This window comes from Cimex lectularius, unplaced genomic scaffold (genome assembly GCF_000648675.2).
Source record: "Cimex lectularius strain Harlan isolate CLEC.00 unplaced genomic scaffold, Clec_2.1 scaffold537, whole genome shotgun sequence".
NCBI lineage: Eukaryota > Metazoa > Arthropoda > Insecta > Hemiptera > Cimicidae > Cimex > Cimex lectularius.
The window spans coordinates 1-25,271 of record NW_019393078.1 but is presented as its reverse complement, the minus strand read 5'-3'; the positions used below and the strand labels follow the sequence as shown (position 1 = coordinate 25,271).

Here is a 25,271-nt window from a genome sequence, read left to right as displayed (position 1 = left end):
TGAAGTTTCTGTATTTTGTAGGAAGTGTTCCTAGAATTTTCGTAATTATCGTTGCATGACTTATATTCTCACCGGATTCTTTGATTTGGTGGGCAATATTTTCAATCTTTGCAATATATTGCACTACCGTTTCGTTGCAGTCCATTTTCATCTGATGAAATTTATCAAGAAGAAACATCTTGTTAAAGTCGGATTTCAGTTTAAAGATTGAGTCCAATTTTTCGAGCATTTCTTCTGACGAGGAACAGCTTTCGATAAGCGTAACTTGCGATAGTTCCATAGCTGATGATATAGTAAACATCGCTACTGCGTCATCTTTCTCCCATTTTTCGATTTTCTTCTCATCATCGCTCGGCTTAATCTGTTTGCCGCAAGCAACAGAAAATACACCTTTTGCTTTGAGAGCACAGTTTATCTGGAACCTCCACTGAGAGTAGTTCTGACCATTAAATTTATTAATCGCAGAAACATCGACAACAGCCATGCTGTAGGTGACTTTCAAAATCTTTTCGAACGTAAAACAAATTTACTCACATTTAAAACTATTACGCGCATAGTCTGGGCCCATAACCTGATAAGATTTTTATTTAGTTTTAAACGTTTTTTATTACAAAGACACAGTTATACAACAACAGGTGACACACACCAGGAACACATCCAATAGACAATANTCAATGGCACGAGCGGGATTCGAACCCATGATCTTCGGCTAGATACGCCGCTGCTCTACCACTTGAGCTATCTTGACCTCGATCCACTCGGACACCAACTTCCTATCTCAACCCCACCTTATGAGTTCATAATTTTATTTATTGAAAAAAAAGTTCTTTCCAATTGTGTTCATTACATATATCAAACAGTACATTACATACATTATAATATACAACTTACTACATTACCTACATCAAAATAATTGAAGACTGAAAGTACAAAACAGAAGTAAGGAACATTGATTAGTAAGTCTTATGATGGATGCCCGTGTGATATTAGGCTAAGTGCAAGTTGAATTACAATTTTCTGTCAAAAATACTAGGTAAGCCCTTAGGCCTTAGTAAGTTATTTAAGGCTGATGTCATGATTGATTAACCATTTAATCAAGACTAATCATGAATAATATTATATACACAGAATTAGAGATTGAGCCAGTTATAGGTAGAATAAACGGGATTGTGTAGTTTGAAAAACATTTTCAGGTCATTTGATGTATATGTTAAACAGAAGAGGCAATAAGTGGCCTCCTTGAGGTACACTAGAGAAGGCAAGAATTTCTATTGATATGTTGTCATGTAGTTTTAAAAATTGAATCCAGTTTGATGAGCAGTAGATTGTGAAATGATTTTAGCTGGTCAGTGTAATCATATCAGACTTCATTTTAAATTATAAAATACTACATTATGGAGGTCTGCCTATAATTTTGCATGCACATTTGTTCCCCCAAATCAATTCTTTTATTATTCTTTTCCTTCTTAGCCTAGATATTTCTAGAAATGAATATGTCACATATATTAGTGTAATGCAATTTATAGCTATAATACAGAAATTAAAAAAAATTAAAATCGTTTGCATAATCATAAATTGTGAAATACTAATTACTTTAGAAAAATAATAATAATGTAAGAGTTATAAGGGTGAACAACTTTATTTTTCAACAGAAACAAGCAAATCTTCGCCTTCTACTTTTTGTCCGAAGGTGGCATTAATTGCTTTTACCGTGCCTTCTGCTGGTGCTTGCCCTATCATATCCATTTTCATGGCAGATAGAGCAACAAGTGCATCGCCGGGCTGAACTTTCCTTCCGAGCTTGGCTCTTATTTCAGTGACTGTGCCTGGCATCGGAGCGCTCACTTGTCCTTTCACACCCTTGTCGGCTTTTGGGTGGACATGCATTAACTGAAAAAATTATTATTTTTAATCAGTTGTTATTATATCGAGTTTCTTTTTACCTTAGCTTTTTCATTGGCATGAATAAAAAATATGAAAAAAATATGATGTAATATTGAAAAAAAAAAATTTGATGAAAACAGTCATTCCATCTTGACTAGGTTATTATATTTGCCAGTTCAGACCCTCAAAATGTTAGTCAAATTTGCATACCTTCAAAATGGTCAAGGGATGAAATGATGTGTTCAAAAAACAACGAACCAAAAGATTTATTCACCTTTATTATGTCACCAAGTGATAATATTTGCTTTTGCGTAGGCCTTTTTCACCGCTTTAAACTTTTCACCTAAACCAAGCGAAAACCTGGTATTTCGTTCTGGTACACGAATGCGTACGGGTACGCGTTACCCGACTTCATGGTTGAAGTATATTCGAAAGGGGCGTATAGCATTCTGGCTTGTTCCCAGTATGCTGAGTATTCAGATACATTCCTCAGACTGATCCCTACAAAGAATATTATAATGAAGTCTTGGCTACCTACAAGATCACAAAATACAGCTTATCAAACCTGTGTCTAATGGGGTTCCTTGAAGCAAAGCGATTACTGCGCCCATCGAAGGCTGTGATGTGATGCCTGACATTGAATCCACAGCCACATCGATAACATCAGCACCGGCTTCGGCACAAGCGAGCATCGAAGCCACGCCGGCTCCGCTTGTGTCATGAGTGTATATGTGGATGGGAACATCTGGGTGCTGATCCCTCAGAGCTGAAATTAACATTTTAGCCGCTTTTGGCTTCAGAAGCCCTGCCATATCCTAAAATGTATTATAAATAAATGTTAACTAATATGTTTTAGTTAAAGGTTAGGCTATTTACTTTAACGGCTAAAATGTGAGCCCCCGCATTAACAAGCTCTTTTGACAATGTCATATAATACTGCAGTTCGTATTTCTTACGAGTTGGGTTTGATATATTGCCGGTGTAAGAATAGCTGCTTCGATAATGCCTCCTGCTTTTCCTACAGCATTCTTTCCGAGTATCAAGTTTGGTAAATAGTTAAGTGCGTCAAATATTCAGAAAACATCCGTTCCAGATTTGACTGCTTCTTTGCAAAACCTGATGTCAAAAATAGAAAGACAATTTTAAAATTTTCTCTTAATCATGAAAATTAAGTAGAAATAAATACTTGAAAAAATCATCAGAGCCTCTTAGCGACGAGAGTTCGGACAATGGATTTATTAAAAATATTTCCATATTTTGCACAGAATTTTGCGAATCTTTATTCTATTGAAAACTGGGGTGGGGCGACATTTGATGTCAGCATGAGGTTCCTGCACGAGTGCCCTTGGGAAAGGCTTGAAGAATTGCGTAAAAGGATTCCCAACATACCATTCCAAATGCTACTCCGAGGAGCAAATGCAGTAGGATACACCAACTACCCAGACAACGTCGTTTTCAAGTATTTATTTCTAATTAATTTTCATGATTAGGAGAAAATTTTAAATTGTCTTTTTATTTTTGACAACATGTTTTGTGAACAAGCAGTCCAGATTAGACTACTTGCTCGCAAAACCTGTTGTTACAAATAGAAAGACAATTTTGAAATTTTCACCTAATCATGAAAATTAATTAGAAATAAATACTTGAAAACCACGTTGTCTGGGTAGTTGGTGTACCCAACTGCATTTGCTCCTCGGAGTAGCATTTGGAATGGTATATTGGGAATCCTTTTACGCAATTCTTCAAGCCTTTCCCAAGGGCACTCGTGCAGGAACCTCATGCTGACATCAAATGTCGCCCAGCCCCAGTTTTCAATAGAATAAAGATTCGCAAAATTCTGTGCAAAATATGGAGATATTTTTAATAAATCCATTGTCCGAACTCTCGTCGCTAAGAGGCTCTGATGGGCGTCTCTAAACGTTGTGTCCATGAGAAGGTGCTGCTTCCTCGTTCTTACTCCTTTTTCGTAAGCACTCGGCCCAATTTTCTTACAGCCTGGGTGGTGGCAAAGTTGCTGCTGGACAACATTATGATAAATATATGATCTTTCTTATTGTCTCTTTTATATTTTAATCAAGAATAATAAGTTATTTTTTAATTATATTATTTGATGAATTTAAAACATTTCTATTGGTTAAAGCCAATTTTTTACATCAAAATTTTAACATCAAATTTCATCAAATCATCCCTTGAGTGAGAGTTGCCACGTTCAAGAGAATCAAGAGAGACATATATCCCAATGGGTTATGATATAATTTATATTTCTTACCGGTAGGAACTTTTGGCACATTTACTTCAATATTTGATGGGCGTATAGTTGTTGTTGCTAGCAGTGTTTGAGATCCGATGACCATGATTTCTTCTAGATATTTGAGTAATTTTTATTCCCTGTTTTTGACCCCTTGATTTAAAGAACTGAGGATTTTCTTCAATAAACTTAATGTAAACAAGGCCGTTCAAGAATTTTTGAGATCTTGCAAAACATTCAGTAAAAACTGTATGTTTGTCTATGGGAGGAAAAAAGATTATTTTTTTAGAAGTAAAATTTATAATTAAAAAACGTCATTTACTCTGATGCCTCTCATGCAAAATTCCCTGAGCACTCTGGCTAATTTTGTCAATCATGTCTGTGTCATGCGCAATTACTTCTGCCACAACGGAATCATAATAAGGACTTACAATCGCTCCGGGATAAGGTGATGCGCTCTCAATTCTAATACCCATCCCTTCGCCGGTCCTGAATACCTAAGGATTGACAATTATTGTAGAATGTAAAGAAAGTTTCATGCATGGAAAGATGAAATAGAAAATAAGAGATTACTTCGATTCTGCCTGTATCAGGCCTCAAAGCTTTTCCCGGGTCTTCCGTAGTGACACGGGCTTGTATAGCACATCCAATTTATTTAATTTTGTCTTGAGACAACCCCATTTCTGGGAGTGTCATACCTTTGGCAACTTTTATTTGAGACTGAACCAGGTCAACACTGAAAAATATGTAATATTTCTCGTGTGAAAAATATACAGTACATAAATAATTTAGTGAATTAACTCATAAAATAATGTCATAAAAACAATTTAATTTTGTACTCAAACTATAGTTCAGAAAACGATTCATTTACCTTTGAATCCAAATTGGATGCAGGGGCGATTTCGACTACTTTCTGATGTCTTCTTTGAACTGAACAGTCTCTTCCTAATGAATGGACGATGTTACCAGCGTTATCTCTGAGAAGCTTCACTTCAGTATGTCTCAGTTTTTCAATAAATTTTTCGACGAACATCGCTCCATTGCCAAAAGCTGTGGCGGCTTCGGAGCTTGCTCGCCCGAATGCTTCCGCCACATCCTATTTAAAGGAAATTATTTGAATATTGTACATTTTAAATAAAAAATTCACATCTTGCTTACACCTCCTCTTCTACTTCCGCCGAAATCCACTTTGAAGATTACAGGGAGCCATGCTTCTTGCAAAATTTGTCATCTTCATCTGATTTTTTTTACTGGTCCAGGTGTACTTGAATATAATATGTAAGATAAATAAACTGAAACAAACATTTGATTTTTTTTTTATGTTATAAAACTGACCAGGAACAATCGGCAATTCCAGAGTCAATTGCCACCTGTTTCACGGCAAGTTTATCTCCCATCTGCTCAACGTCTTTTGGGGAAGGACCTATGAATCTCAAACCCGCATCTATGGCAGCTTTTGCAAAATCAGCCCGCTGCGAAAGAAATACATAGCCAGGGTGGATTGCATCAACACAATTTTCCTTTAATTTCCAGTTAGTTCAGTTACTAAATTACAATATAAAGGTTTGCATTTTTACCTTTTCAACTTGTACGATCTCTAGGATATTGAGATAGCCTTGTATTTGTTGAAGCCTTTTTTCTATAACATACGCCTCATTTGCTTGTTGCCTGAACATCTGCATTTTGTCCTGCTCTGAATATATGGCTATTGACTTTTTTCTTAATTCAGCACAGGCACACAATATCCTGACGACAATTTCCTTTTATGTAAAGAACAATTTAACTTTTGCATTGCAACTTTTATTTAGAAAAAAAGAAATCTCTTACCTCGATTGGCCACTAAAATGTTTTAATCGGTCCGTATTCCACTTTGTTGTGGGAACTTTGTCTGTGAGACATTGTCCATCCGATGTTATGACTACTCCTTGTCATTCTGTGGTATGTATTCTTCAATGCGGACAGCATTGTGATATATCAAATATTCTAAATATAAAACAATTTACTTTCAATCAGGCTTGGTAGGTACATGCTATGAAAATAAGCACTTCAAATGTATTGTTTTAAGATGCATTTTAAATAATCAAGAAAAAATATCAAAAGATCAAGCAAATTTCTAAGTATCATTGTCCTATACATGCTTTTCAATTTTCTTTTAAATTTGATCTGAGATTAAAATTGTTCATTTAAAAAATACTTTATATAAATTATTTTACTTTACATGTATTTACATACCAGTAAAGATGAAAAGACTTTCAAGCTGACAAGTTGATTCAGTTTTCTTGCCTTCAAACAAACAACTGATTAGAAATTTTTTTTTTTATTTAATGATATTTGGAACTGAATTTTCGTATCCATAGCAATTGTAGATCTGTTACGGTATGGTGATGCAAAACTGCTTTATTATTTTCTATTTAAATTGTTTATTTCCCCCCACAAAAATTAATTTCTGAAATCATATACCGATTAATAGTTTCATGACTGAACATAACAATAGCTGAGATAAATTTTTAAAATTAATATCATGAGGTACTTGAATAATTGTGTTATCAAGTATATTTAAATAAACTTTAATTCTCTAAACAGATCACAATGTAAGTTTAGTAAAAACGTATTTATAGTTCCTTTTTCCTTATAAATAAAGTACAGAGGAATAATTAATGTATTATATATTTAGTTAATATATAATATTTTATGCGTATAAGCTTACAAAAATTTCTCCATTACTTTATTAAATAAATACATTCAGTTCAATATTCTTTGTTTTTTACTTATTACTCTGGAAAGCGTAAGGAAGAGGATAATTATATCCATCGGTGAGAACCAAGGTGGATTTCAAAAACAGATGCTTTACAAATATGCACTCAACAAACTGTATGGGTCCAGACAGTTAGACCCGGTGTCTATGGGGGAAAAAAAAAGCTTAAGTTCATATAAGCCTTGGACAACATGCCACATTCTATCAGGTAGAGAATGTGGCTATGGAACACTGTGCAAAGGAGATCAAAAGCCAGGCAGCAGTAAAGTCCAAAGCTGTTTGGGATTGCATGAATGCCCAGTCAGAGTTTGGGAATAACAACAAAGTTACTCTTCTTTGGAATCAGTTTAGACAGGGCAGAGGATTAATGAACAGGATGATAAATTAGACAAGGAATGATCAGTGAGGGAGTTGAGAGGTATTTGCAGTTTAGTATGGCGGTGTGAGGCAAGGAGTTGTCACAAGCCCCTTAATTTTTCTTTGTTCTTCAATGGCCTCTCTTCAATCTTGGATTTTTTTTTTTTGCCCTAAGTTCTAAAATGTCTGGCTATACATATACATATTTTGAGTAACTTAGGTGATCTACATTGAGAGATTTATGAACATCGCAATCCTAAAACGTATCTCCTTTTTAAGGGCCTAGAACATTCTGAGGCAGCTTTTAACTCAATCAAAACGCTAACTCCCAGAAACTCCCTCCTCTACGATGGCTATTTAAACTTACACGCGAACAAATCTTTTTAAAGACTGTGCCATGGAAGAGTATGAGGAGTAAGGATCCCCCCTTATTTTTCATGTTTTTGCCGATTATTTTATTTTCATGTTGATTATCTTATGGTTATCTATCTATACTTTTCATATTATTTGGAATCATGCTATCTTGATTTTTTCTTATATGTAATTTTTAAAGAAAATTCTGTTTGGTACGATGTTGTAAACCGTTATTATCGGTTCAGCTTGACATTTGGCATACAAGTTTTTTCATATTACCGAAAATCATGTTCAAAAATCCAAGACATGATTTCATTTCTTTTGTAAATCATAAATTAATCCGTAAATGCTTGGAAATAATTACCTTTGGGTCAACTCAAGTTAAGAGTTGAGTTTATTATTATTTTTTTCTTTTATTCATTAATACTAAACCTGGAGTTTTTCATAGATCTACACAGATTTACATATAATAGAGGGCGAGAAGAATTTTATAGCATTGCAATAAAGAATATATTAGTGGTACCTATTATTTTGTTACAGTTTTTCATTTTCCTATTAGTCATGAAGCGTAAATGTCAAAATTGTTATTCATGTTCATTGTTTTCATGCCATTGCTAGTGATCTGTACTGTCCGTAATAATCTAAAGACATACCTGAAGTTTAGAAGTTAATTCACAACCCAGCAAGCTGATATAATTTAGTTAAACACAATTTGCAAGAAGTACAAATGTAGAAACAATACTTCAAAGTCAAATAATATTTTAAAATGATTTTTCAACACCATGGTAATCATTTCATCACATGTGCACTTCTCTATATCAAATTATTAGGTTTTATATATTTTTTTTCCTTCTCTCTTTCTGTCCCCGCATCTAGCCATGGGTAGATTTTTCCTAATCGTTTATTGTTTACGATTGTTCATTTCTACTGTTCTAAAAATGGATGATTTGAATTGTTGGCAAACTGATTAGTAAAAATTATGAGATTAGAAAAATCTGGAACATAGTGAACTGTTTAGGAATTTTGACCTTGTGCATTAAACTTTAAATAGAAACCACTACAGTTCATGGTCCGATTGACCAATAAACATTTTTGAACAATTACCTAATACTTCTGAGAAGAAGGATTGAGACAATTGCACTGAACTAGGGAACTAGGAAAGTAAGCCAGAAGTCTGCAGTCCAGCACAAACCCTGCTTCCTGGTAACCTCATCATCGGGGGTGGAAAGGAAAATTTAAAGTTGTTGGAGTTTTGTCTCTTTCACAATCACTTTTGTCTTTTTCTCCCTCGCTATGTAAACACTGCCATATTTTCCCTTTCCCACACTGCAGCCGATTTCAAAATCATTTTTACACCAATTTTTAACCGTTCCTTTCCTTTCTTTTATCTTTTCTTGTAAAACCATTTGCAACGCTCTGTTTTCATTCCTGACAGATAGTTTATTTCTCCATGTGGATGTCATCTTTGTTTTATGATTGAATCGATATTTTTCAATAACAACCATATGTTTTTGTCAGTTTATCAGCTATTTTAAAAATTACTTTAATCTATCACAAAGGTGACTCATTTGTTCTGATGTTTTCACCATCTCAATTAATGTGGAAGCTCCCTTTAGAACCAACTTCCGAAGTTTTGTGTTTTATATTCCCCATAAGCAGCAATATCACCACTGATCTCATTGCAATTAATAATAGTCTATATATTCCTTACTGTTTGGTTGCACGGTCGGTCTTACAGAGCCAATTTTCTATTAATCTCATATCCAGGAAATCCTTTTGTTCCTAGAGAAACTCCAAACAATGAATGTCTTGGTCCTATTCATGTGGATTCTAGGACATTGTGCCATGGCTAAAATTTGTTTTGGATTAACACTTCCTCTCATGTCAAAAATAAGTTCTGGGAAAACTGGCATTATGAGTGGTGTGAAGCTAACTATTGTGCAAGCCACCGTCATTAATATTCTGTTTGAGGCAGATTAGGTTAGATTAGAAAAGTAGTCGGCCTCTTCATATCTTGCACACTACTAAATGAATGTACGTCTAATCTGCACCTCCATTGTTGTCTAGATCTCCTTGTTATTAAGTTTTTTTACCTGATCCCAAATCTTTTGGACTACTTTATATTCTTCAATCCTTCTAAGTACACATTTTCTAGGCAGTACCTACAAAATCTCCCCAGAAAATGTGAGACCAGACAATCCGAAGAAAGAAAATTGGAAGAAAGCAGCTGAAATAATCACAGAGAAGAAAATCCTCTGGACGATTAACACTTTCAGCCCGTACAAAGCACCAGGAACGGATGGAATATTTCCCATCCTGTTACAAAAATAAATGGATATAATTACTCCAACACTGCTACGAATATATAGAAGCAGTTTAGCACTAGGTTATATAGCACGGACATGGCGTAGGGCAAGGGTGGTGTTTATACCAAAAGTGGGGAAAAAAGACCCCACATCCCCCAAATCCTACAGACCAATCAGCTTAACATCCTTTTTATTAAAGACCCTTGAAAAGCTGATAGACAACTATATAAGAACGACAGCACTGGTAAACAAGCCCCTCCATTACTGTCAGCATGAAGATGAGAGGAAGATCAACAGAAACTGCACTGTACCAACTAACCAGTGACCTAAAAGAAACGCTGGGAACAAAGTAAATAGCAATCTGCGTGTTCCTCGATATTGAGGGAGCTTTCGACAATGCATCTCATGGAAAATTTAATCAATTGAAGCCTTCCTGGGGAAAAAACACGTAGACCAAACCACATCTAGATGGATTGGAGAACTTCTAAGAACTATGTTAAGTAAATTCTGTTGTCACAATATGATGAAAGTGGATTAGCAACACTGCACGCCTTTGTTTATTTTTAAGTTAGTCATTCCTTTGTCTGTTGGATGTGTTCCTGGTGTGTGTCACCTGTTGTTGTATAACTGTGTCTTTGTAATAAAAAACGTTTAAAACTAAATAAAAATCTTATCAGGTTATGGTTTTACGTTTTAAATGTGAGTAAATTTGTTTTACGTTCGAAAAGATTTTGAAAGCCACCTGTCAAGCAAAGTCTAACCTACAGCATGGCATAGAGGCAACGAAAAGGGAGCCAACATGGACTCTACGGTCCTAGAAACCTATTGCAGCCTAGCAGCCTGCCACAAAAGAGGATACATCTTAAAATAGATCTTTAACGAGTCCAAAACCTAGAGGACCAATAATACAGGTATGAGGCACGCGAAGAGATTCATAGAAAGACCATCTGCACAACTTAATGGAAGGCAACCGCAACCGAAATAGGATTATGGTTGGACTCCTGACAGGACACTGCCAATTAAGAAAGCACATGCACCGGATAGGAGAAACACTGTGCAAATACTGTCAGGAAGAGGAGGAAACTGCAGAATACAATTTATGTTTTTACGTAGGTGCAGGTTCTTGCAACTAGGACAAGAAAAACCTTAAACAAGATCCTACACCAAGGAACCGCTGGGAAAGTTGTGGAGGCTGGTTAATAGCCTGAAGCTGGGCATTGAGTTATAATTAACAGAGGAGCACAATAGATATATTTAGATCGAGGTGCAGTACGCCTTGTGGCCGCCACTCTTATCCCTATCCCTATCCCTACTAGTTTAGAAAAGATTAGTAATTGCTTTATATGAAAGAAAAAAAAAATTAGTGTCTAATTTTGTACGTATGAAATAATTATATTAATTTGTTATTATGTTTAATATGTATTGTCCTTTGTTGTAAATAAGATATCTATCTATCCTTTCTATGTTATTTGAATCTTATTATATCTTGATTTTTCCTTAAATGTATTTCTTTAAGGAAAATTATGTTTGATTTAATGATGACAACTGTTATTATGAATTCAGCATGATGTTTGGCATACAAGTTTTATCAAATTACCAAAAATCATGTTCAAAAACCCAAAGAGATGATCCATAAATGCTTGGAAATAATTGCTTCTGGTTTAAATTAAACTTAATAACAACATAATAAATACTAAAAAACTTAATTAAACATAATAAGGTTTAACTAACTGCATTAATATTAAACCTTATAGATCTACATAAATTTACATATAGTAGAGAATTTAATAGCATTGCAATAGTAGAATATTTTAGTGGTACATATTATTATTTTGTTGTACACATTATTTTGTTAAACAGATTTTCATTTTCCTATTAATCGTGAAATGTAAATGGCATACTTGTTATATTCATTTTCATTGTTTTTATGCTAATGGTAGTGATGTGTGGTGTCTGTAATAATCTAAAGACGTACCTGAAGTTTTGAAGTTAATTCACAACTCGGCAAGTTGATATAATTTAGATATACCTAATCTGCAAGATGTAAAACTGTAGACACAATATTTCGATGTCAATTTTTTTAAATGAATTTTCATCACATGGTAATCATTTCATCACATGTGCATTTTTCTATTTCAATTTATTGGACTTTAGTTTATTTTTTTGGCTTTGTGACCCCACATCTAGCCATGGGTAGATTTTATATTCAAAATGATTTTTCCTAATGGTTTATGGTTTACGATTGTTCAGTTCTACCATTCTAAAAATGGATGATTTGAATTTTAGGCAAATAGATTTGTAAAAATGACGAGATTAAAAAAATCTTGAACATAGTGAAAGTTCAGGGAATTTTGTCCTTGTGCAATAACCTTCAATTAGAATGTTGATAATAAATGAAAACACAAAAACAAATAGAGTCCATCCATTGCAGAATGGATCCAAATAAAACAAAAGGAAAATGGATAAAATATAGTGGCTAACACAATAAACTTACCACAAAATAACCCTCACCAAGACTGGCAAATTGACTGCTGCATTAGAAAAGGGCTACACTCAGAGGAGTGATAACTATTAACTGGTCACTGGCATCTGAGAAAACATTTACTTAAAATGATCATAAATAATGATGATCCCATCTGCATATTATGTAATGAGGAGGAAGAAAGAGGCACCCATATCATCAATGGCTCAATGGAGACATAACCTAGCAAACAGAAAAAACCTAGGGAATCAAATTTTTGCAACAACAGTCAAAGACCTAATACTTCTGAGTAGATGGATTGAGTTGATGGCACTGAACTAGGTAACTAGGAAAGTACAAGCCAGAAGGCTGCAGTGCATGGGATCATCATCATAATGGGGTGCAAAGGAAAATTTAAAGACAAGTGTCAGGCACATGGTTGATGCGATCCCGATTTACGGCGAGTATGTCCCTACATATTTGACGCCTTATGATAACCTTTCAGCACTAAATAATCGGACATTTGTTATTTGTTTGATCGGTTGTCCAACTATTGCAACTTTGTTTTCTATTTGTGGGAAACATCCCATGACTCCATCTTGGTCTGTGATACCTTTTGACTTTCTTATTTATTTGAGCAACTTTGTAATTATTGCAGGACTAATTTTCCATAGTTTCTGAGGAACGTCACGTCGCTCCAGTCTGTGCTATGACATCCTTCCACCAACTTCTTAATTATTACAAAGTTATGTTTGCCATGTTGTTGGGGGATGTCATGCACTAAAATATGTACAAGGAAAAAAAAAATTGGACATTACATTGTAAATAAGATTAACAATAAAACTTCTCAGGATCCTAACTTAGAAAAATATTAGTTTTCCATGAAAATCAAATAATAGTCAAATTAATATAACTTTTATTATTCATATTAACAATTATTGGAGTATATAACACAAATATTATCACAGCAACACTGAAGGGGGTTTTGAACACAAGGACAAAAGAGTTCCTGGTCCCTCGATTAGGGTTGAGCGTTTTTTTTTTTTTTTTTTTTTTTTTTTTTTTTTTTTTTTTTTTGGCGTTATGAACTATGCATATTAGCCATGTGACAAAATCGTATATGTGTATTCAAAGCTGGGGGGTTATTGGGAAAAAAGGGCCAGGGGCAACGGTGGGAATCGAACCCACGACCGCGGCGTGAGAGTCTCTCATGCTAACCACTCGGCTACCGCGGTCCCCCGGGGTTGAGCGTTCAACTTCATCATCACTCTTGTCTTTCTTGAAAATTGGGAGGCAAGTTGTGAAGAATGTGTCGCCGTTGCCGAAGGTCTCTCCCTCCTGGAGGGATTGCGGTATCGAGTGGTCTTGTGTTTCAGGCAATAAAATAAAAGTCCTGATAGGAGTGTCACAAATGCAAACACAACAGTTGGGACCCTTTTGTCAAAAGGATCCTGTAAATAAATCTAACTAAATATTTGTCTACTTGAGAAATAGAAAAATCAGTGAAGGCATCATATTAAAAGAGTTACAAGTGGTGTCAAAGCTGCGCGAAACCTTGCGCTCATGCTGCTTAATGTGAGGCCGGTGTTTCTAAGCACTGTGGGAAAAATTTCTGCGCTGTAATTATAAATAATTGCGAAGGAACTTGCTATAGACCACACATGTTGCAAAAAATCTTCAATCTATTAAAAAAACAAACCAAAGAATGATAAATTGAAAATGATTTTGAAAAAAGATCGTTTCTTTTTATACCAGAAGGTAAGACAGCAGTTATTAGACATAATATAAATATCTTGGCGTAACGTATCCCCATGTTTGTCTTTTAATTACCATCAATATCTACAACCAAACTAGCTCTGATGGAATTGCACGAGGACAACAAAAAAAAGGACACCCCAACCAGGCGTTTAAAATATTATTATCCATCGTGCGGTGAAAGAGCGTTTAAAATATCGACGACCGCCCAGGGTTCCAGCAGCGGGGAAATTTCCCGATTTTTCCTTGTACTTTGCGTACGACTATTCTCGCCCATTAAAAAAACATTACATATATCTCCGTGTATATATACAATTTTTTTAATACATTTGTTGGCATTAATTGTGTTTCTAACAAAATTTTAATAACAAGTAATAACGTCAAATACAGTATAGTGGGAAACCATGCTGGATTTTCTTACTTCCAACGTTTTTCTGTTAGTTTTGGATCGTACTATATGAGAAACAAGTGAAAAAATTTTTCCGAGTTTTCCTCCGCTTTTCCTCTTATATCTCTTAGACGGCTCGATGGATTTTCTTACTTCCAACGTTTTTCTGTTAGTTTAGGACCGTACTATATTAGAAAGAAGTCAACAAATTTTTCCGAGTTTTCCTCCGCTTTTCCTCTTATATCTCCTAGAAGGCTCGATGGATTTTTTTACTTCCAACGTTTTTCTTCTACCTACCCAAATACGTATGAAATGGGTGACATCACTAGCATGAAATGCCAGTTGATCTGTTGGCTGAATTTTTACTTTTGTAAAAATCAGTTAAACTTTTTTTTTAATTTAAAAACTACAAGAATTCATTCATGATTTTGCACCCATCAAATATATTTATTTTATCGTAGTATATAACTGTATTACTTCAGTTTTTCAAAATAAAAAAATGCAATTATGTTTATAAACCGTCCTCTATTTAGTACGCATTTTGGATCGTAGTATATGAGAAACAAGTGAAAAAATTTTTCCGAGTTTTCCCCCGCTTATCCTCGTATATCTCCTAGACGGCTGGATGGATTTTCTTACTTCCAACGTTTTTCTGTTAGTTTAGGACCGTACTATATTAGAAAGAAGTCAAAAAAATGTTCCGACTTTTCCTCCGCTATCTCGTAGACGGCTCGATGGATTTTCTTACTTCCAACGTTTTTCTGTTAGTTTAGGACCGTGCTGTATTAGAAAGAAGTCAAAAAAAATTTCCGAGTTTTCCTCCGCTTTTCCTCTTATATCTCGTATATGGCTCGTTGGATTTTCTTACTTCCAACGTTTTTCTGTTAGTTTTGGATCGTACTATATGAGAAAGAAGTCAAAAAAATTTTCCGACTTTTCCCCTCATAAGATCAGGGGGTGGCAAGTATTGTATTGTCAGCTGGGACCCAGGTAGGGGGAAAAACCGACAGAAGCGGTCCAGCTACGTAGCGGCCTCCCATGACGTTGTGACGGTTTACATCTTTTATCTTAACGGCTCGGTCGAATTTCGTACTTATTCAAAACTTTTGTCTGTTAATTTTCAATCGTACTAAATAGGAAGATAGTTAAAATGATTTTCTGAGTTTTACTCAGCTCTTCTTATATTAATAAAATATTACCATTAAATTATATTAATAATAATTAAAGATATTAATAAAAAGATAGAAAATTATGTGATGACGTAATACGAAATGTAGGGCCCTAAGTAAGTTTAAAAACGATTGAATTAAAAATTGGTAAAAATGAAATGTTTTCGGAAACGTTCTCAGAACGCAAGAAGTGGACGAGCCTTTGTTCGTACGGTTAGCAGCGGAATTGAGAAAACTATATATATAAAACTACATACAGTAGATCAATTTTTTTGTATTTTTTCCTCAGTAAAAACCGTTAAAATATATTAATTGGAAATTGTATCGAAGCCATTTTAAATGGCTTAATTGGGTAATATACCATAGCCATGGAAAACTTTGAAAATTTTTTTCATAACATTCAGTACAAGAGAAAAAGGGAAGAAAACGGCTTTTTCCTCTTACATCTCGTAGACGGCTCGATGGATTTTCTTACTTCCAACGTTTTTCCGTTAGTTTTGGATCGTTATTATTAAAAGTGGAAATTATTAAAATATCTAGCTATTTCATCAAAACTAGTGTATTATATGATTATTTGTTTATGTATTTTTAAAGGGTGTGAATCTCTGAAATAGTTGTATTTGTAGTAAAAACTTATTGCTTCTGTATTTCATTGTACAACAGAATCCGTGGATTGAGAATTTATTTTCAATTAATAATTTATAACCGTATTTAAAGCCGGAATGATCAAAAAACATTCTTTTAAGAACTTTTTTTTATCAACCACTCCTTGAGCTGAAACTAAGATCGTCTTGGTCAATAAGTATCATCTCTTTTTTGTTATCCGTCATCTCGACATTTGACATTTATAATTACCATATGTACAATCGCTAAATTTACTAATTTTAGGCATTTTTTCGAATAATTCACCTAGATTCGCGTCTCGCCCTGACCACGTGGGTCGAGAGGTTAGGACCACGTGGTGTCCCTCCGAACCGAGTAGAGTAGCGTCTCGAGAAGTGAGAACTTCGATGGGCAGTAGTACCCCCACCAAGCCGAGCTCCCCCACCAAGGGTCCCCAACCTTGCCGCAATTCTGGGATACATTGGGCATTGGCTTTGGCTGATTGGCTCATTGCGCATTCACAAGTCGAGTTGTTTGTCACGCTTTGATTTTGTTGAAATAGCAATACTGTTGATTTAGACTTGCTCTCCGATTCTACTGGATTAATTACTTTTGGATTGTCTCTGGCTTGCACGTTTGATTGTGATTTGAACTGCTACTGTTTGATATTTTTGATTTGACCCAGGCTTGTATACGGATTATAATGATGGAACGTGAGTCACACAGTTCCGATACTCCCGACGGATACTCCGAGTCGGTCCTTCGATGTGAATCGAAAATTAAACTTTTATGCTCCATTTGCCAAAAAGAACTGGCAACACCCTATTCTTTAAAAAAACATTTAAAAACCCACGAATTGCGACCAAAATTTGAATGTAACGTCTGTGAAAAACAATATAAAAATAAAGTAGACCTAAATGCTCATTTACTTTCGCACAATAATGATCAGGACCTTATTTGCCAAGATTGTGGCAGTAAATTTTCTACAAAATATAAATTAAATAATCACAAAAAAAAAGGTTGCCGCTCCCTTCAACAAAGGCAGTTTATATGTCCGATTTGCCAGAATGGTACAAAGGAAGACATTGGCCATTTCAGGCATTTTCATGACATTAACATTGAAACAGAATTCTATACTTTTTCAAGTCTTTCTGAATTTGAAAGCTGAAAAGAAACAATAGAAAATGATACAAAAAGTAAGTATATCACCGCACATAAAAAAAAAAACATTACAGAGTATTGTTGCCATAGAAGTGGGTATTACAATATAAACCCAAGGGTACGGGAAAAAGGCATATGAAAAGCCTAGGATCAAACAAAATAAACTGCTTTTGTCCAGCCATAATCATGGAAGCCGAAAAAATGGATTATTAATTAAAGTTAAATACACAAAAACACATGTCGGCCATGATTGTGAATTGGGGCGGTTATCACTGACCACATCAGATCGCCTTAAAATAGCATCGAAGATAAATGCTAAGATACCATTCGATGCTATTTTAGACGAAGTGAGGTCCTCGGTTAATGAAAATTTGAAACGAATAGATCTCCTTACACGCAAGGATCTTTTTAATATTGAAAGAGATTTTAATTTAAACAAAGATTCGGTCCGACATGCAAATGACGCACAGAGCGTTGACTGTTGGGTGAAAGAAATGTGTGAGACTGGCGACACAATCGTGAGATTATATAAAAGTCAAGGTATGCTGTGTGAGGAGCATCCATCCCTTCACGTAAATGATTTCGCCTTAGTTCTCATGACGGATGCTCAAAAAGAAATACTGAAATTGTTTGGCAATAACATCATTTGCATTGATGGTACGCACGGGACCAATGCGTATGATTTTGAGCTAACCACCATAATGGTACTCGATGAATTAATATATTAATTAATACAGCAGGGGTTCCCGTGTGCATTCCTCATATCAAATAGAACAGACGCCACAGTAATGACAATTTTTTTAAGACAATTTTTGCTGACATAAGGATCCAGCCAAAAACTTTCATGTCTGACATGGCAGACAACTATTACAATGCGTGGTTAAACGTTATGATTCCAGTTGACCATAGGTTGTATTGTTGTTGGCACGTCGACAGAGCATGGAGGAAAAATTTGGTTAAAATAAAAAATCAAGAAAAACGGGTCGAAGTCTATAAGGGATTGAGAACCTTATTAGAAGAAATAGATGAGAAAGCTTTTGGTCTAATGTTGGACAGTTTCTCGTTGAAATTAAATTTGGACCCTGAAACTAAAGACTTTGGAGTTTATTTTCAAATGTTCTCAAAGAAAGACATATATAAACGCTGGGCATATTGTTGTAGACTGTATGCCGGTGTAAATACAAACATGCATTTGGAACGTATGCATAAAACGTTAAAGTATAGTTACATGAAAGGAAGAAACAATAAAAGACTAGATAAAGGTATCCAATTTATTGTTAAATTAATTCGAGACAAAACTTATGAGCGATTAATAACCCTTAATAAAGGAAAAGTTACTGCCAGAATGACCTCGTTAAGGGACCGCCATAAAAAATCGGAAAATTTGTCTAAGGAAAACATCATCGAAGAAAATGGGCATTGGCTTGTACCTTCGACTAAAGGAAAAGATATATATATCGTATCCCCAGCCAATGCGAGCTGTCAGTGCGAACTGAAGTGCCATGAATGTGCATGCTGCATTCACAAATTCTCTTGTACCTGCTTAGATTTCTCGATTAAATCTAATATGTGCAAGCACATACATTTGGTAAGGATTAAATGGGTAGGCCCAAAGTATGTAATGATGAGTTCAGATGAAAATCATCCATCCAAAAAGACGTTTAATAACTTCAGCCCTTTTAAAATTTGCAAATTTATAAAAATTTTTTGCCCCCAGGTAAATGTAAAATTTTTGAAAAATGGTACGGTTTATTGAATGTCTTGTGAAAAGGATTTTCTAAATCTGAATGGGATGAAAACCCTTGAAGACATTCCAATTAAATCTTCATAAAACGCTCAATTACACGAAAGGAGTCATAACGGCCCCTGAGTTACTGAACTGTGATGAAGATGAAATTGAGAAAGAACTAACCAATCAACACGTTATAAAAGTACAACGTATATTTAGGAAACAAAATAATATTAAGGTTCCAACTCCTATGCTAATATTGACTTTTGAAAGACCAGAACTTCCGGACAAAGTGGCTTTCGACTTTCTTTCTGTGCAAGTTAGGCCTCTTGAACCTAGACCACTAATGTGTTTTTCATGCTTCAGATTCAGACATGTTAGTAAATTTTGTCAAACTNACGTGCCATGAATGTGCATGCTGCATTCACAAATTCTCTTGTACCTGCTTAGATTTCTCGATTAAATCTAATATGTGCAAGCACATACATTTGGTAAGGATGGTTTCCTTTAGAAACCAACGAGATAATGATTTGGAAATCGATTTACCAAATGACAACTCAGTATCAATTATGACGAAAAAGACATTCAAAAAGACATTCTTTTAAACAATATAAGAAAATCCGATAATAAAAATCCTAACGCACTAGAAAATAAAAAAATGGAAACTATTTCAGAATTCACCTCCCTAATAAATACAGTCGTCTCCGAGGAACAAATGAACATTGTTCAACAATACCTAAAAACTTTAAAAGTCCAACTACTTCAAGTATCATCACCTATTTCATTAATACCATCAACGTCGGCTGTGCCATCTAAAAAAAGAGCAATATCTCCTCAGAGGCGATTGTTTTCAACACAAAAAAAAAGGAAAAAAGTCGATACAATTACTGAAAAACCGACTCCCCAGGAAAAGGAAATTATAGGGGCCAATTTAATTCTGAAATAATTTTAAAACCTACGATAATTATTATTTGGAGATGTTTTAGAAAAACATTTTCTTTATCACTCCTTTTTAAAAAGGTAGTTCCTACTCACAGTAAGTTTTGCAACGAGCCGTAAATTCGGATCGTTGCAAAACAACTTACTGTGAGTAAGAACTACCTTTTTAAAAAGGATTGAACACCGCACTCACTCCACTATTCATCATTTCTATTTTTTTAATCATACCGATTTTTCGAAAACCTACGTCCCAACAGACCGCACCTCACGATCTCCAAAAAATCATTGGGTAACGGTCACTAAACACTACTACACATTCCTACGATAATTGATCGTTATTTTTGTCATTTTATTTTCGCCATGTACTAAGCAAATTGTTTGTTTAAAAAATTTTTACATCTATACATACATTACAAAATTAATTACAGGTACATAAAACAAATTACAATTAATTTTCGCGCAGTGTGCGCTCTTCTGGCTTTGATTGAGACAAAATTCTGAGATCGCTCTATTTCTCTCCTCCATTTTATTTAACACAACAGTTCATGCAAATTATGCATTTAACAAACTTAAGAAAAATATTTAAAAATGTATTGCATTTTACATACATAGTTAAAAAAACATCTGTACAGGACATTGGGTTTTCCCACGTTGTGCTCGTATATCGTCGACACCGCTCGGCCATTTACGTTTGTGTTACTACTGCCCAATCCAAGTTCTCCAGACTCTAGTTCCGAACCGGAGCTGACTTTATTGTTTTCTTTATTGTTTCTGTTGGCTGTCTTCTGATTTGCCTTTATTGTCTATTATTGACTTTGACAGCTCTGTGCTGAGGAATATTGAGCGATTTTTAAGATCAACTACATACTTTTCATCTAAAAAAAAAAGTTTTTCTATTTTATTTCGTCTCCCTTATGGAGCCATACACTATGCACTTTGACCATGAACCTCCCGATATCAGACTCAACACATCTCCAAAACAAAAGATAAAATGGGTAGGCCCAAAGGATGTAATGATGAGTTCAGATGAAAATCATCCATCCAAAAAGACGTTTAATAACTTCAGCCCTTTTAAAATTTGCAAATTTATAAAAAGTTTTTGCCCCCAGGTAAATGTAAAATTTTTGAAAAATGGTACGGTTTTATTGAATGTCTCTTGTGAAAAGGATTTTCTAAATCTGAATGGGATGAAACCCCTTGAAGACATTCCAATTAAATTCAATCTTCATAAAACGCTCATTTACACGAAAGGAGTCATAACTGCCCCTGAGTTTCTGAACTGTGATGAAGATGAAATTGAGAAAGAACTAACCAAACAACACGTTATAAAAGTACAACGTATATTTAGGAAACAAAATAATATTAAGGTTCCAACCCCTATGCTAATATTGACTTTTGAAAGACCAGAACTTCCGGACAAAGTGGCTTTCGACTTTCTTTCTGTGCAAGTTAGGCCTCTTGAACCTAGACCACTAATGTGTTTTTCATGCTTCAGATTCAGACATGTTAGTAAATTTGGTCAAACTAAAAATTGTGGGAACTGCGGAGAAGCTGNACAATTATAATTATGCCAACCATTTAAAAAAGAAAAAAATAATTTCTGCCTTATAGCTGTAAATTTGCATTACACTAATATATAATTGATATGTTCATTTCTAGAAATATCTAGCTAAGTAGTGAAAGAATAATAAAAAGAATTGATTTGGGGGAACAAATTGGCATGCAATATTATAGAAAGAAATCCATCATCCTATTTCATTGAGTTCATAAATTTTAAACTTTTGAATATAGTACTTTATAATTTAAAAGAAAGTACGATATGAATACACTGACCAGCTAAAGTCATTTGGCAATCTACTTCTCATCAAACTGGATTCAATTTTTAAAATTACACAACTACATATGGAAAGAAATTCTTGCGTTCTTTGGTGTCCCTCAAGGTGACCACTTATTGCCTCTTCTCTTAAACGTATACATCTTGTCCTACAAACTTTTTCTAACTATACAATCCCATTTATTCTACCTATAACTACAATATATAGCTTACTATATTACCTCCATCAAAATATTCAAAGACAGAAGGTACAAATTAGAAATAAGGATTTGCTGTCATTGTTTAGTAAGTCTTATTATGGATGTCCGAGTTATATTGGGCTAAGTGCAAGTTGAATTTCAATTTGCTGTCAAAAATAATAGGTTAGCCGTTAGACCTTAGTAAGTTCAAGGCTGATGTCATGATTGATTAACCATTTAATCAAGACTAATCATGAATTGCAGTTTTAATTGTTTAAGTCCATACTTGTGAGGTATAAAAAAGTATTGAGCGGCAAAACTGAGTTGAACAGTCTGAATTTCACTGGAAGAGAAATAGAATTATAAGAAATTAAGTCGTGCCATTCGTTCAAAGGCCGTTTCATTGTAGATATTAATGGTAATTGAAACACAATGTGAAGATAGGTTATGCAAGATATTTATATTCCTTTACAATTTCAATCTTTAAAACAATAACAATTTCTTATCTAGCCCAGAGGACCAAATAGAGAGACAATTATAGGTAGAATAAATGGGATTGTATAGTTACAAAAAGTTCTTAGGACATTGATGTATACGTTTAAGAGAAGAGAAAATAAGTTGTCCCCTTGAGGGACACCAAAGAACGCAAGAATTTCTTTCCATATGTAGTTGTGTAATTTTAAAAATTGAATCCAGTTTGATGAGAAGTAGATTGCCAAATGACTTTAGCTGGTCAGTGTATTCATATCGTACTTTCTTTTAAATTATAAAGTACTATATTCAAAAGTTTAAAATTTATGAACTCAATGAAATAGGATGATGGATTTCTTTCTATAATATTGCATGCCAATTTGTTCCCCCAAATCAATTCTTTTTATTATTCTTTCACTACTTAGCTAGATATTTCTAGAAATGAACATGTCAATTATATATTAGTGTAATGCAAATTTACAGCTATAAGGCAGAAATTATTTTTTTCTTTTTTAAATGGTTGGCATAATTATGAATTGTGAAATCGTAATTACTTTAGAAAAATAATAATAATGTAAATATTTATAACAATATAAGGGAGAATGGCTTTATTTTTCAATATAAACAAGCAAATCTTCGCCTTCTACTTTTTGTCCGACAATGGCATTAACTGATTTTACNTTCTACTTTTTGTCCAACAGTGGCATTAACTGATTTTACGGTGCCTTCCAGTGGTGATTGCACTATCATTTCCATTTTCATCGCAGATAGAACTACAAGTGCATCGCCGGGTTTGACTTTGGTTCCGAGCTTGACTCTTATTTCAGTTACTGTGCCTGGCATCGGAGCGCCCACTTGTCCTTTTACACCTTTGTCAGCTTTTGGGTGGACTCGGACTGACTGAAAAAATTATTATTTTTAAACAGTTTTTATTATATCTAGTTTCTTAGATCATTTTAATTTACATTACATTTTTATTATTTCTTTTACACTAAATTATTATTATATAATATTAATATATTAATATTATATAATATATAATATTTATCTTTTATTATATATTATCTTTTATTAGGGCCCGTTGCACCAACTTCGTTTAACCTTGGTTCAGTACTGAACGGAGTTCGACACAAATATCGGCGTTTTTCAATCTCTATTGATCCGAGATCAAGTGATGAACGTCGATCAAATCTGAACGGTCGTCGAGCTCGAGTTAAACAGGGTTCAGAGCTGAACAACGTTCATTTGTTAATATAACCTGTGCGTTGTTTAACCGTATATTGAGATATATCGAAATGGACGCATTTTTATCTAGTTATTTAGAGGAATTAACAGATGATGAAAAGATTTCCTTGAGTTAGTAGCTCTACATATAAACAAAGAAAGGGTTTTTAGAACCAGACAGGAACATTTTCACGAATGGGATAACGATGACTTCTTCAATAGATTCAGAATGACAAAGAATGCAGTGAACTTCGTGTTAGAGAAAATAAAAAATTCAATCACTCATCGTACTACCAGGTAAGTGATATTAATTAGTTAGCTTTGAATAGCAATGGTTTTTTTTTGTTTTTGTTTTTTTTACTTGATTGATAATGTTTTCAGAAATCAGGCTACATCCCCCGAACTGATGTTACTAACTACACTTCGATTTTATGCAACAGGATCGTTTTTGACAGTTTGTGGTGATTTCAGTGCGTTGCATAAATCTACTGTATGTAGAATGGTGCGCAGAGTTTCTCGAGCTCTTGCATCATTGAGGCGAGAATTCATTCATTTCCCAAAAAACGAAGCTGGAAGAATGGCTGTCTGTGCTGAAATGTACAAAATCAGCAAATTTCCAAAGTGCATAGGTGTTATTGATTGCACTCATGTTCGTTTACAATCTCCAGGTATAAAATAAATTGCAAATATCTTTTTTCCATTTCTAGTTTTTCTGTTTAATTTGTAGGTGGTAATGAAGCAGAGCTGTTTCGCAACAGGAAAGGATTCTTTTCATTGAATGTACAGACAGTTTGCGATGCAGAGCTGAAGTTCGAAAACATTGTTGCCAGGTGGCCAGGTAGCACACACGATGCCCACATTTTTAGAAATTCAGTCTTAAAAACACAATTTGAAAATGGAGATATGAAAGATCTTGTTTTGGTTGGTGACAGTGGGTATCCTCTAAAAAAATACTTGCTAACAAAATTAAATCACCCAACCACAAGAGGGGAAATACTCTACAATGAGTCCTTAATTAGGACAAGAAACGTTGTCGAGAGATCGTTTGGTGTTTGGAAACGTCGCTTTCCTATACTTGCTATTGGAATGAGGTGGAACTTTAATTTGGTTGAGCCAATTGTGGTAGCAACTGCAGTATTGCATAATATATCATGCATTTTCAAAGATCCGATTCCATTCATCAATGATGAAGTGGAAACACAAATTATTAACCTTCAGTTCAATCAAATTGGAGAAGTGGAATATGATGGGAACGCAAGAATTCCATTTATTGAATATTTTGATACCTTATAGAAACACCATCGAACGTATAGAAGTTATGTAAAGAAGTAATACAAAAATGTATAGTCAGGGTGGGCGCTCTAGGTCTCTTCCCGGGGGTGGCTTTGGTCGGCTCGCGCGGGTCGGGCGGGTGGTGTCGCTGGACACTGGCCGTATGCATATAAGCAAAGCCA

General features: G+C 34.6%; 2 protein-coding genes and 1 long non-coding RNA gene across 3 annotated transcripts; 2 read left to right on the top strand and 1 right to left on the bottom strand.

Moving 5' to 3' along the window:
• The first annotated feature begins 16,986 nt into the window (after positions 1-16,986).
• Positions 16,987-19,208, top strand: LOC112128091. The gene is made up of 4 exons (XM_024229877.1): positions 16,987-16,993; positions 17,559-18,145; positions 18,247-18,640; positions 19,159-19,208. Exons 1-4 carry the CDS (start codon positions 16,987-16,989, stop codon positions 19,206-19,208), a joined length of 1,038 nt encoding a protein of 345 aa, XP_024085645.1.
• Positions 19,209-23,186: 3,978 nt separating this feature from the next.
• Positions 23,187-23,530, bottom strand: LOC112128090. Its single transcript, XR_002910857.1, has 2 exons — positions 23,274-23,530; positions 23,187-23,233 (listed from the first exon to the last, which is right to left on the bottom strand). It is a non-coding gene; the product is annotated as an uncharacterized LOC112128090 (long non-coding RNA).
• Positions 23,531-23,612: 82 nt separating this feature from the next.
• On the top strand, positions 23,613-25,271 carry LOC106669067 (putative nuclease HARBI1). The gene is made up of 3 exons (XM_014398325.2): positions 23,613-24,114; positions 24,199-24,485; positions 24,545-25,271. Exons 1-3 carry the CDS (start codon positions 24,047-24,049, stop codon positions 25,108-25,110), a joined length of 921 nt encoding a protein of 306 aa, XP_014253811.1. The 5' UTR covers positions 23,613-24,046; the 3' UTR covers positions 25,111-25,271.